The 13,651-nt window shown below is 52.8% G+C and overlaps 1 protein-coding gene across 2 annotated transcripts in view; it reads right to left on the minus strand.

Annotated features, from left to right (window-relative positions):
- The window catches only part of JAK3 (Janus kinase 3), a 73,121-nt gene extending 60,094 nt beyond the window's left edge, over positions 1-13,027 (minus strand). Inside the window, exons 1-4 of one of the 2 annotated variants that reach the window (XM_029613726.1) lie at positions 12,945-13,027; positions 11,891-12,103; positions 4,253-4,376; positions 3,513-3,630 (exon numbers count right to left, since the gene is read on the minus strand). In XM_029613726.1, the coding sequence (XP_029469586.1) occupies positions 3,513-3,630; positions 4,253-4,376; positions 11,891-12,083 (435 nt within the window). In that variant the 5' untranslated portion in view covers positions 12,084-12,103; positions 12,945-13,027. Of the gene's footprint in view, positions 1-3,512; positions 3,631-4,252; positions 4,377-11,890; positions 12,104-12,646; positions 12,799-12,944 lie in introns of those variants that run through there. The other variant, XM_029613725.1, reaches the window with a different exon arrangement.
- Between the last annotated feature and the right edge of the window lie 624 nt (positions 13,028-13,651).

The following is a 13,651-nucleotide window of genomic DNA, read 5'->3' on the forward strand; positions in this document are numbered from 1 at the left end:
GTAATCCCATACTCTGGGAGGATGCTTGGACAATAAGTCTCGAATCTGTCCCTGCAACTTGGAAATGCAGTCTTTGGTAAGAAAAACTCTCCTCTGTTGCGTGTCGAACAGGGCTCCCAGGAATTCCAAGGACTGGCAGGGTACCAGATGACTCTTGGCAAGGTTGACCACCCAACCAAGTGATCTCAACAGCTGAAGCACTTTGTGTATGGCCGAATGGCAGAGAAACTCAGATTTTGCTCGAATCAGCCAGTCGTCCAGGTATGGATGTACCAAGAATCCTTCCTTCCGGAGTTGCGCCGCCACAACAACCATTATCTTGATAAAGGTTCTGGGTGTGGTGGCAAGCCCGATAGGCAGGGCTTGAAACTGATAAATGATGTCCCAGGATGGAAAACCTCAGGAATTTCTGGTGGACAGCTTGGACGCCGATGTGTAAATACGCCTCCGTCAGATCTAGTGATGCTAGAAACTCTCCCTTGCGCACCGAGGCAATGTCGGACCTCAGAATCTCCATGTGGAAGCGCGGAACCCGAAGGCATCTGTTGACCCATTTTAGATCAAGAATGGGCCGAAAGGTGTCCTCTTTCTTGGGTACCACGAAGTAAATGGAGTAGCGGCTCCTCCGTTGTTCGGCAGGAGGAACTAGCGTAATGGCGCCTAGCTCGAGAAGGCGCTACAAAGTATCTTGTACCGCCCAACGTTTCTCCTCATAAGCGCATGGGGAGAGCAGAAAATGGTCTCAAAGGTGACGTGCAAAATCTAAAGCGTAGCCTTGTCTCATCATGGTGAGGACCCACTGGTCCGACGTCAATTTGGCCCATTCCTCGTAAAACAGAGACAGTCTGCCCCCTACAACCGGCACTGAGGAATGGACCAGCCTCATTTCATTGTGAAGACTTAACTCCCGCTGCAGATTGGGAGTTACCGGCCTACCGAAGCGCCGCCCCCGAAAGGACTGGGACCATGACTGCTGTCTGCTCAAATTTTGCTTAAAAGAGGAACTCAAAGACCGGGGCGTTCAAAATCTTCGATTCCCATGCAAGCGAGACTGAGAGGAAAAGGAGCCCCTCGACTTGGGCCTATCCTCTGGAAATTGATGAACCTTATTCTCACCCAGAGATTGAATCATGTCTTCCAGGTCCTTTCCAAAAAGCAACTTGCCCTTGAAAGGCAGAGAGCCCAGCTGAGCTTTAGAAGAAATATCCGCAGACCAGTTCCTTAACCACAACAGCCTGCATGCAGAGACAGCTGAAACCATGGACCTGGCAGATGTCCGTAACAGGTCATAAAAGGCATCCGCACTATAAGCAACCGCAGCCTCTAGGCACCCTGCTTGAAGAGCTTCTTCCTCTGACAGAGAGGCATTGGCCTATAGTTGTTGGACCCATCGAAGACCAGCTCTCAAAGAAAAACTGCTACACATGGCAGCCCGCACACCTAGTGCCAAGACTTCAAATATTTTCTTGAGCTGAAGCTCCAGTTTTCTATCCTGTAGATCCTTAAGGGCTGTCGCCCCAATAACTGGAATGGTGGTCTTTTTGGTGACTGATGACACCGCCGCATCCACCTTGGGAACTCGAAGAAGGTCCAAGGCTTCCTCTGGCAGAGGTTATAGCTTGTCCATTGCTTTACTGACCTTCAACCCCAAGTCAGGGGTGTCCCATTCTCTGAACAGCAAGTCAGTGACGGAGAAATGAAAAGGAAAGAAAGTGGTCGGACCACGAAGTCCCAACATCACCGGATCAATGGACCCCATCCAGCATTCCTCCTGTGGAGCCTCGATGCTTAACTCCTTCAGAATCGCGGGGATAAGCGGGTCCAGCTCATTCTTTCTAAAAAGGCAGACCACTTTTGGGTTGTCCTCCCTCCACAATATGGGAGCTGCGGACAGAATCCTGCTGCTGATCTGCATTGCTGTCTATCCCCAGCGAAGGCTTGGATGGCAGGATCTGATCTTATGGGTCAAAAGCCTCTGAGGAAGAATCTGTGCCCGTATGGGGGGGCCCCGACCGTAAGGGATGCTTTAGCTTTGAGGACCCAGCACCCTCCCGAGGTTTGGACCACTTGCGAGAACTTGAAATCGGCACCTCGAAAGAAGATTTATCTCCCCCATGCTTTTTTACTGATTTCCGGGCCTTAAAGGCCTTATGGAGCTGCAAGATAAAATCTGAGGAAAAGGAGGACGAAGAGGAGGAGTCTGAAGCCCCCTCAGGGCTCTCCTCCATTGCTCCTGAGCCATGCCCCATTGGTTCACGCCCCCCCCCCGGGGCTATTTGCTGAGGGGATAATGAAGGCGGGAGAATCCCCTCCCCCGCCGCTGCTCGCATGGCTGTCCTGATGGTACTCAAAATGGCTTCCGTTCCCGCGCTCAGCTCAGCGGGAACGGATCAGGAGAAGGGGGCCGCGGTCTCCCGAGCCCCTTAGAGCTTTTGCGGGCACTCAAAACAGTGTCCCTGGTGGTTGAGGAAGTTCCCTCCCCCCTGGGGAGACAAGACAAACAAAGGCCATTGCACGAAACACGCTCGCACACTGACCCACTCACCCAACAGATAGTGTTTCGCGGCACCACTGAAGAGGAGAAAAGGGGCAAAAAATCTCGGGGTAAAGCGGAAAACGGCGGCGAACGTCCGGCAGCGGTGACCAGCCCGGTAGCAAAGGAAGGGAGAGTCCAAGTAAGCAAAAAATAAAGACACTTTTTTTTTTTTAACTTGCCCGACAGTCCTCTTTGGGTCCTGGTCCTCCTGGGGTGACTGAGCCGGGCTCCCTGGTATCACCCCAGTGCTGTTCAGACTTGGCAATAGGGCCCTCGAGCCCTAGCCTCAGCTGCCTCAAGTACCAGGGGGGATGGTCCCCTCAGGACCTGGCAAGCCCTTGGGAGACTGAAAGGAATCCTCTTCGCATGAAACCTTTTTTTTTTTTTAATTTAAAGAACTAAGCTAGAATGCCTATCAAACTACTTTTTTTTTTTACACTAACCAGCTAACTAAGTACCGACTGTAGGTTTTGCACCTCCACCATCTGCTGGAGACAGAGAAATACTGACGGACAGTAGGTGGCACCTAGGGGTATAGGACAGAGTCCACCAAAACTTCTCTGTCTCCATCTGCTGGAGGGGAGGCAAAACCCAGGAGTCTGGACTGATCCAGGTATGTACAGGGAATTTTGTTTTTAACAATAACTTCTACCATTTTGCCCAGCACCAAAATCAGGTTCATCGGTCTATAGTATCCCAGATCACCCTGGAGCCCTTTTTGAAAATTGGCATCACATTGGCCACGAGGTACTCTGGCTGTTTTAAATTGGTCATGAGGTACTCTAGCTGTTTTAAATGATAGGTTGCAGATCACCAGAAATAGGTATTCAATTTCATGTTTGAGTTCTTTCAGAACTCTTGGGTAAATACTATCTGGTCCTGGTGATTTGCTATTCTTTAGTCTATCAATCTAATTTACTACATCCTCCATTTTCACAGTGATTTCTTTTGCTGAGCTATAGTGTATGTTACTCACCTGTGCAAAGAGGTAGTCAATGACAGCACAGTCCAGAACAGCACTGGGCCTATCCTTTGGCAGGCTGTGACGGTATGATTTCTGACTCCCCAGTCCAAACCAGTTAGGAAAGAAAAACCTTGAAAAAAAAAAGTTTGGCAAGAGAAGTACTATATTTCTGTTATAGGGTGAGGAAGGAGAGGTGGAAAATCAGGCCAGCACAGTCACAATTAAATGGCAAAGAGGAATGGTAGCAAATAACATTGTTGATGATATAGATTATTGCAGAAATCAATTTTTTATATTCCATAAGGAAGTGACCATCATAATGCTTTATAACCTAGATCTGGAAGGAATGGCAGGGGGAATCAGTGTATAAAGTGACATTGATGTGTGTGGGTAATCCAGCGATGGAGGAACTGGTGAACAGACCAGCGTCTATGCAGGTAACCTCGTGAAGATGGGGTGGGGATCATGGAACAGAGCAGCACTGATATGGCACCAGGCACAGCAGGAGTGAGACCGGACCCTGCGCACCTTTTCAAGCCTTCTGTACATACTTAATCTCACATGAAGACACTTTGGTAGACGCTGGAACATATGTAACTATGACTTCACAATTAACTTGTAAATTAAATTGCATTAAATTAATTAAATGCCACCGGTAGCCACTAGCAAAATTCTGCAGGGGAGGACTGGGCTGTGGGCAGAAGCACACGATGGCGAACTGGGAGCACCAACACCTGAGCCCTGAAACCTACCTAATTCTGTAGACCACTACTAGAGACATGGATTCATCCACCGTGAAAATATGTTTTGGAGAAAACCAAGATGTCAGGTCTTCAGTCGCTAGAGCGAAGAGGGTCTGATACACTGGGAGAATACCTACGGGGAGACAGCAAGACAGAGGAGGTTTTTAGCAGGTTCAGAGGGAAATTTGCAGAAACATTTACCAGGGTAAAGAGGTATTTATCCTGTGAAATGGCCCTGATTGAAATTTGTCCCCTGGATGCGGCTACAGTAACATGTAGCTTCTCTAGTACTATGTGCTTTTTTTAGCCATGTTATAAAGGGGCGTTTCTATGTGCATGTTTAGTTCAGGGGGGTGGAAAACAAATGCACTCACACTGAGTTTTCAAATGCACGCCTGCTAGTTTGCACTCCCACCTCTGTCGCCTGCACAAAAGATGTCTACTTTAGGTACCTACAGCTCCTGAATGCAACTCGCCTTGAGCTCCCACAGAAAAGGCGTGAGCTAAATCAACGAATAAAAAACGGGCATGCTTTGCATTTCCTGGTTTCTCCTCGAAATGTACCCCAATGACGTGCATTAAAATCACCCACATTGTTTGCAGCTATGTGGCCTGTGTTACATTTGCCGGCCGCAGAGCCCCGCAGCCAGTTCCACCTTTCTCCCAACGCCCTCCCACACCAGCAGCGGGCCCCAACTCCCTCGTAGCTGCGAGAAGTGCTTCCCGACGCAGGCCTTCTCACTCTGACACTGCTGGGGCCTGTCCTGCTCTGTCGGCAGCCGGGATGCCGCCGACCGCTGCCTCAGCCCGGGCCTTCCTTAAGCGCGCATGGCCCCAGCTGAGATTTAAAGGGCCAGCGGCGGGAAAACACAGCCAACCCCCCCAGATGACATCAGCCTCGGCCTACTTAAGGCTGCATCAGACTCCCAGCTGGTGGCTTGGCAACAGATCTCCTCACTGCCCTTCGGATCCTGACCCTATTTGCTTCTTGATTTCATCTCCTGCCGCCTGCCTCTGACTACTGGACCGGACTTGACCTCGTCTTCTGCCACCTGCCTCTGACCTCTGGATCGGACCTGACCTCGTCTGCTACCACCTGCCTCTGAGCCCTGGACCGGACCTCACTTCTTCTGCCCACTGCATTCTCCAGGCCTCTTGATCCTCCGCCTCGCCTGGCCGTGCCATCAGAATCATCCACGTAGGGGGCCCACCTAAGACCAGTTAGCCCCGGTACCCAAGGGCTCAACCTGCGGGGAACATAGGCTGGTAGTGGTGAAGCTCCAGCTGGCCCCTACTTCCCGTCTGGCCTCGCCTCCCAATGGTGGGGACCTGTGGGGGTCTTCCTCCACAGGAAGTGCCAACACCACCTCGGGCCAAGGGTCCACGTCTGGTAACAGATTCATAACAGATTGCCAAGCCCATGGACCCGATGGAGGCATCCGCCCTGCAGGCCATCCCTGGCCTGGCTCAGAAGATCCTCGAACAACAAAAGGTCGTAGAGTCCCTCGCCATGGCAGTGGAGCGGCTCAGAGCCCAACTGGATTCCGCGGTCCCCTCGGTTCCATCGGTTTCTCCTGCTTCGGACTATGCAGCCCCCACACCGACAGCCCGTCCCATCATACTGCTTCCTGCTCCTCCATGTTTCTCCGGGGACCCTGAACACTGTCATAGCTTCCTGAATCAGTGCAATATGCACTTTTGCCTCCAGTCCATGCTCTTCCCTGATGATGTCACCAAGAGCGCCCACATCCTCTCCCTCCTAGACGGCAAGGCCTTGGCCTGGGCCTCCCCCCTATGGGAGCGCACTGACCCGGTCCTGCGAGAACTACAAGGCTTCTTGGCCCTCTTACGCACTGTCTTCGACAACCCTGGCTGGCAGACTACCTCGGGCTTGTCTCTGCTCCAGCTACGCCAGGGTTCCTGTTCCTTAACGGTCTACATTATCAAGTTCCAGACCCTGGCCTTGGAACTTCACTGGGGTGAGGACTGCTTGCACTCCATCTTCCTAGATAGACTGGCTGCCCGAATAAAAGACGAGCTGGCGGCCCATGAGTTACCTGCATTCCTAGACGCCCTTATAGATTTGGCCGGCCGCATAGACCGCTGTCTCTAGGAGTGGATCCGAGAAGGACAATCCTCGAAGAAGCATCCACCTGCTTCCCAGCGCTCCCGGTGCTCTCTCTCCCAAGCAGAGCCCTGCCCTGACTGGGGCCACTGCAGAGGAACCCATGCAGCTGAGTCGCGGCAAGTTATCCCCAGAAGAATGTCTCTGATGCCGACAATCTGGACTCTTGTCTATATTGCGGAAAGGCTGGGCATATAATAGTCCATTGTCCGGTGCGTCCAGTAAACTCTCTGGCCTAGGTCATGGTGGGGGACTGTCCCTAGGCCTGACTTCACCAGCTCCCCTGCTTACCCTTCCCGTGACTCTCTCGGTGGGTAATCATGACTTCCATACCCTGGCACTTGTGGACTCTGGAGTGAGAGGCAATTTTATGCTGAAGCAGCTGGTGAAACACCTTCAGATTCCCACCTGTCTCTCCCCGGTGCCACTTGAGCTCTCCTCCACTCATGGTGAACCCCTACCTGGCAGGATCACTCACAGCACCATTCCCGTTAAGCTCCACATAGGCTCCCTCCACGTGGAGCGTTTGACATTCCACATCATCGACAAAGCCATTCACCCCATGGTCCTTGGTCTACCTTGGCTCCAGCAACACTCCCCCCAATTTGACTGGGTGTCCCTGCAGCTGTCCCAGTGGGGTCCATCCTGCCGCTCCTCCTGTCTGGAGATAGTCACCAACCAACACTGTCTCACAACCTCGCTCCTTCCTACTGGGCTTCCGCTCCACTATGCATCCTACGCAGATGTCTTCTCGAAGAAGGGGGCGGACACACTGCCACCACATCGCCAGTATGATTGCGCTATCAACCTCCTGCCCGACACGAAGCCCCCCCGGGGCAGGGTCTACCCCCTGTCCCTTACCGAGACCTGGCAATGTCAGAATATGTGCAAGAAAACTTGGCCAAGGGTTTCAGCCGGCAATCCACCTCCTCCGCAGGGGCGGGCTTCTTCTTCATGGTGAAGAAGGATGAGGCGCTCCGTCTGTGTATCGACTACCGGGGCTTGAACTCCATCACCCTAAAGGACCGCTACCCATTGCTGCTCATCGCGGAACTGTTCGACCACTTACAAGGGGCCAGGGTGTTCTCCAAGTTGGATCTTTGGGGGGCCTACAACTTGATTCACATCCGGGAAGGTAATGAGTGGAAGATGACCTTCAACACCAGGGGCGGCCATTACGAGTACTTGGTAATGCCATTTGGACTCTGTAATGCACCGGCCGTCTTCCAAAATATGATGAACGAGGTCTTCCATGATATGCTGTATGAGAGCAAAGTCATCTACCTTGACGACATTTTGGTCTTCTCCAAAGACCTTCAGACCCACCACTGAGATGTCGCCCGTGTCCTCCAACACCTCTGGACAACCAGTTATTTGCCAAATAACTCGAGAAGGAGAGTCTGACGTTTCTGGGTTACATAGTCTCCAGACAAGGATTCCAGATGGAGTCAGAGAAAATCAAAAGCATCCAAAACTGGCCACAACCGACAGGCCTGCGGGCCTTACAGAGATTTCTGGGGTTTGCCAATTACTACCACACGTTCATCCATAATTACGCGAGGCTGGCGGCCCCGCTCACGGCCCTGACATGTAAAGGGGCGAACCCTAAGTGATGGCCTCCCGAGGCTGAAGCATGCCTTCCAGCACTTAAAGGCCGCCTTCCTCTGGGAGCCATGTCTCCGGCACCCTGACCCCCTATTTCTTTTCATCGTGGAGATTGATGCCTCCTCCGAAGGAGTTGGGGCTACCCTGAGCCAACACTCCGCCAATGACACTCTCCATCCATGCTCTTTCTTTTCTAAACAGCGGAGTGAATTGGCAACAAGGAACTCCTGGCGATCAAATTCGCCTTCGAAGAATGGCGCCTGTGGCTGGAGGGAGCACAACATCACATTACCATATACACGGATCACAAAAACTTGGAGTATTTACAACAGGCCCAGCGGTTGAATCTACGTCAAGCCTGATAGGCCCTCTTCTTCGCCCGTTTTGACTTTGTGCTCTGCTACTGACCCACAGTCAAGAACCTCAGAGCGGACGCCCTCTCACGATCCTTCACTCCTGAAGAAGCTGCCGAACCACTGCGGCATATCATAGACCCTGCACGAGTTCTACTTTCCACCACCATAACCGTTCCCAGAGGGAAAACAGTCATGCCATGCAGACTCTGCGACAAGGTTCTGTTTTGGGCTCACAATTCCCATATCGCGGGCCACCCCGGACAAGCTCATACCCTCGCCTCCCTCCAACGGTTTTATTGGTGGCCTTCCATGAGGAAGGACGTACGGTCCTACGTGGACTCAATGCCATGTCTGTGCCCAGCAGAAGCCCCTGACGGGCCATCCGTGGGGGTTACTAAAACCCTTTCCGACCCCCAAAGAGCCTTGGACACATATCTCAACCGACTTCATCGTGAATCTTCCGCCCTCTGATGGCAAAACTACCATCTGGGTGGTAGACGACTGCTTCTCCAAGATGTCGCATTTCATCACCCTGCCCGATCTCCCCTCTGCTCCTCAACTTGCACAACTCTTTGTCCAACATATCTTCTGCTTCCACGGACTCCCCAAACATGTGCTGTCCGACCGCGGAACTCAATTCACGGCGAAGTACTGGAGAGCCCTTTGCAAAAAATTTGACAACACATTGGACTTCACAACCACCTACTATCCCCAGGCAAACAGACAAGCAGAGAGGACCAACCGCACCCTGAAGCAATTCCTCCGCACCTACGTGATGTATTCTGATATCTGATGGGAGGAGCAATCAGATAGGAGTTAGCAATCTTTTAGGAAAGCTCTGTGTTAGAACTGGGAGTTAGCAATCTGTAATGAATCTCCGTGAGGAGTTAGCAATCTGATGTAGTTGTGGGTGGATCCCTGGGCCGGCGGCAGATCACCACGCCCCCGGGAGGATATCCCGAGAGGGACCACCGGCTAGGCTTGAGTATGGAGACAGACACCCATTAGTTCTTTTATTAAACAGGATTTTGAAACCACCAGAGGTGACAGTAGTGAGCTGATATGCCCGGCAGGGCTGTAGTCCTTCAGGTATTGGAACAGCGATCCAGGATGGCTGAGCTGTTGAGAAACTGTAGAAAAGTGAGTAGGCAGAGTTCATGAACAGAACTAGATGACAAAACTCACATAAGGTCTCAAGAAAGCTCTGGTGCTGGAAAGGTTTAGGCCCTCGAGGAGCGAGTACCTGGTTCCAGGGAAAGCTCTGAGAGAGCGATGGTAACTCACGATTGTTTGTAGCAGCGATAGCTTCCAAGCAGTAGAGAATCTTCAGAGTGTCCAGGAGCATGGGCCCTCGAGGAGTGAGTACCGGTTCCTATCTGTAATCTGAAAGTAAAGAAAAAGAGCGAGGCCCCCGAGGAGCGGGTACCTCTGGTAAGTCCGAGGAGGCACAGTAGCTTGGGGGGAGCAGTCCGTAGGAAGCGAGACACATTCCCAATCCAACCCCTTGCTAACTCAGTTTGATAGCGAAAATAGAGACCTTTAAATATTGGAAGCGGATGATGTCATCTCAGGGGAACACCCCTGAAGTTCGCGCCTTTGCTGGTACTTCAATCAGAGCGCGCGCCCTAGGTCTTCAGGCAACATGGCGGATCTGCAAAGTCGAGCCAGTCCAGGGACGCCGGAGAGAGACTGCATGGAGACGCCGCGGCAGCCAGCCATCCATCAGACCCGGAGGGAGTCGCCACAGAGGTAAAGAGGGCGGAGTGAGGACGTCGAGCAGCGACGGTCGCAACACTACGTCAACATACGTCAGAATGATTGGGCAGCACTACTCCCTTGGGCAGAGTTTGCCCTCAACTCTCATCCATCTTCCGCCACTTGATCCTCACCCTTCCATGTTGTCTACGGAAGGCAACCACTTCCTCCCTTGCCGCTGCCTCTGATGGTTCCCTCGCCCGCGGCTCAGTTGGCGGCACAGGAGTTGCACCTCCTTTGGAGACACACGCAGCAGCTCCTACACGAAGCTAGGCACAGAGCCAAAAAGGCTGCAGATGCCCACCGAAGACCAGCCCCACAGTACAAACCCAGCGAAAAGGTCTGACTTAGCACATGCTACATTCGCCTCAAGCTCCCGTCCATGTGGTTGGCACCATGATACATCGGAACCTTCCCAGTGCTCTGCCATTTGGGTCCCGTGACCTATCGATATCATCTGCCACCTTCCCCAAGGATCCACAACTCCTTCCACACCTCGCTTCTAAAGCCACTGATGAGGTCCTGGCCTTCGAGGAAATTGCCTGAACCGCAACCCCTAGTTTCAGAAAATTACGCCCCCTACCAGGTGCACGATGTGACGAAAAGAGACCAAAGGTGGGAATACCTGCTTGCCTGGGAGGGCTTTGGCCCAGAAGAAAATTCCTGGGAACTCACCTCCAACATAATAGATAAGGACCTGATTAAACAGTTCCATGCCTCCCATCCTAGGAAGCCTAATTCTCCTGGAAGGGGGCATAGGAGAGGGGGTGCTGTTACGTTTGCCGGCTACGGGGAGCATCTCCCGCTGCAGGCCTTCTCACTCCCACACCGCTGGGGCCTGTCCTGCTCTTTCGGCGGCCGGGACGCCATCAACCACCGCCTCTGCCTGAGCCTTCCTTACGTGCACGCGCACGGCCCCAAACAAGATTTAAAGGGCCGGCGGCAGGAAAACGTGGCCAGCCCTCTGGATGACATCATCGACCCCAGCCTACTTAAGGCTGCATGGGACTCCCAGCAGGCAGCTTGGCAACAGGTCTCCTCGCTGTTGTCTTCAGTGTTCCTGATCCAGCGTACCTGATCCAGCACTCCTGATCCTGCCCTTCAGCTCCTGCCCCTATTTGTCTCCTGCCGCCTGCCTCTGATCTCTGGACCGGACCTGACCTCGTCTGCTGCCGCCTGCCTCTGACCCCTGGACCGGACCTCACTTCTTCTGCCCACTGCATTCCCAGGGCCTCTTGATCCTCCACCTCGCCCGGCCGCGCCAACAGGATCATCCACATAGGGGCCCACCTAAGACCAGCCAGCCCTGGTACCCAAAGGCTCAACCTGCGGGGAACGTGGGCTGGTAGTGGCGAAGTTCCAGCTGGCCCCTACTTCCTGTCCGGCCTCGCCTCCCGACGGTGGGAACCTGTGGGGGTTTTCCTCCACTGGTAGCACCAACACCACCTCAGGCCAAAGATCCACGTCTGGTAACAGATTCATAACAGCCTGTTTGCAAATTATCCCTTTAATCCTCCGGCCATGGAGCAGGTGGCAGGATGGTAATGCCCCGTAGTGCACAGGATCTCAGTCTCAGCCAAAAGGACCATGAAGGGCTCATGGCTCACTTGGGTTATAGCCACAGTGAGACAGCAAGAGGCATGGGAAGAGCATAAGAGGGTCACAGTGCCAGCCTGCAGGGTATTCCTGCTCAGGGATAGTCTATGGACACAAGGACGGTTTCGCTTTACAAGTAACGTTAACTTTCCATGCCTAGGAATAAAGATAGATTGACCACAGAGAAAAGACAGAAGGACACTGACTTACCACAGGCTTTGGCAGCCATTACACACAGCTCCTCAGCAGAGTACTTCCCGCAGGAGAAGGTCAGAGGGGAATCGAAGGGCCTTCGGGGGCAGCCAGGGTACAGGTATATCTGCAGGGTACCCGCTTCAGAGGAGGACAAGCTGCATGACCTTTCACCCTTTATCAGAGGCGTTTGGTCTCCCAGGGGTGCCATGTTCAGGCTGGGACTCACTCCTGAAGAAGTAAAGACAGAATGATGGGAGATGCCGGGGCAGGAAGAGCAGACAGCAGCAGGAAAGCAGGGCAGCCAAAGGGATCAATATGGACAAGACAGCTTATCGCATGGCACTCTGGGACTTGTAGTCTTAATTCCCTAAGAGAAAGTCACATGCACACTGCACGGATAACCCTGAAAAGGTACTCATTTACTAAAGGAACTTACACTGCACTGTTTCGAACTGCCTTCCAATAATGTTATGTGTGTATATCCCTGCCATGCATCCTGTCGGAGCTGGCCATGTGCTAGTGTTTGGCTGCTGTGCATCAGCGCCTCACTTCTTGTTAGTACCGATCCCATGCTGCTGAAGCAAGCACAGACCTCACTTTTGGAAGAAGATATGGCCTAGGGAGCAGGAGAAGCCTGGGGCCGTTTGTCATCCCCTTTCCCACTTTTATGTAGTCTAAGCAGGTTTCCCGGCGTTGTGCACCCCAGAGGTGGCTGTATACATACTTCCGATGTGATCCTATCTACGGCTTGGCCCCTTTCCCTCTTATTACCTCGGCGGGGGACGCTTCGGCCTCTCTGCTCCCCCCTGGGGAGGATGTAAATGTCTTTTCCTTATCCCCGTTGCTCCAGCGCACAGGGACTGGGCAGGAGGTCCCTGGGCACCCCTTCTCACAGGTCCTTCACGGGCGCCAGCTGCCTCCGCCTGTGTTTGTGTGCGTGGGATGGCAGTAAAAAAAAACCAAACAAAAAAACCCCCCAGAATTAAAAAGCCCAGCGTGGCTTCCTGTTTGAAACAGCTTTCAAAGCTTGACAGGAAGTCCCTGAAAGAGCAGCAAAGAAGTCACTTACCAGAATGTGTCAGGAAACCCCAAACTGATAGCAGAGCTCCCCCAACCCCACATCCCTGCTAAAATATGCAGCGCTGTGAGCCTGGGGGGGAGGGATATTATAGGCTCTGCTGGTCTTATTAAGCTTCATTTCCATCTAATCCTTACTGGGGGGGATGTTTAAAATTCTTTATTCTTCGGGGCTGCTCCAACCAGCACTTCTCCCATAACCATGACTCCTTGTCCCAAGGGTGGAATTCATTTTGTGAGGGGGAAGCTCTGGCTTATGGCCCAGGCAATGGTGTGGGTGTGTCTCTCTGTCTGTGTGGCGATAGCTGCTGCACCCCAGGGTGTGAGATGCTGGGACCCACCAGGCAGGACAAGGCACTGGGTGTTAAATTAAATGTTTGCCGAGTCTTTAACGATTAAATCAAAGTCCGTTTTCATAAAGGTGACTATACAGCTGACTGATGAACCCAGGTGCTTTTCTCTTCTGGGGAGGTGTCCTTTATCTCAGGTAACCGGGCAAAACTTCCCGTGTTGATTTCAATGTGCGCAAAGCTCTCCCAGTGGGCCAAACAGGAATCCTATTGGAGGGGGGTCCCCCTCACACACGGAAAAGTCCCGCCTGGGTCCAGTTTATTCGTGACCTGCTCAGCCTGTCCTGGTCCCATGGGGGGGGTGGAGATCCGACTGGGCAACTGCAAGATCTTGGTCCTTCTCCTCGAT

The sequence above is a fragment of the Rhinatrema bivittatum genome, chromosome 8, assembly GCF_901001135.1.
Source record: "Rhinatrema bivittatum chromosome 8, aRhiBiv1.1, whole genome shotgun sequence".
NCBI classification, from domain to species: Eukaryota; Metazoa; Chordata; class Amphibia; order Gymnophiona; family Rhinatrematidae; genus Rhinatrema; species Rhinatrema bivittatum.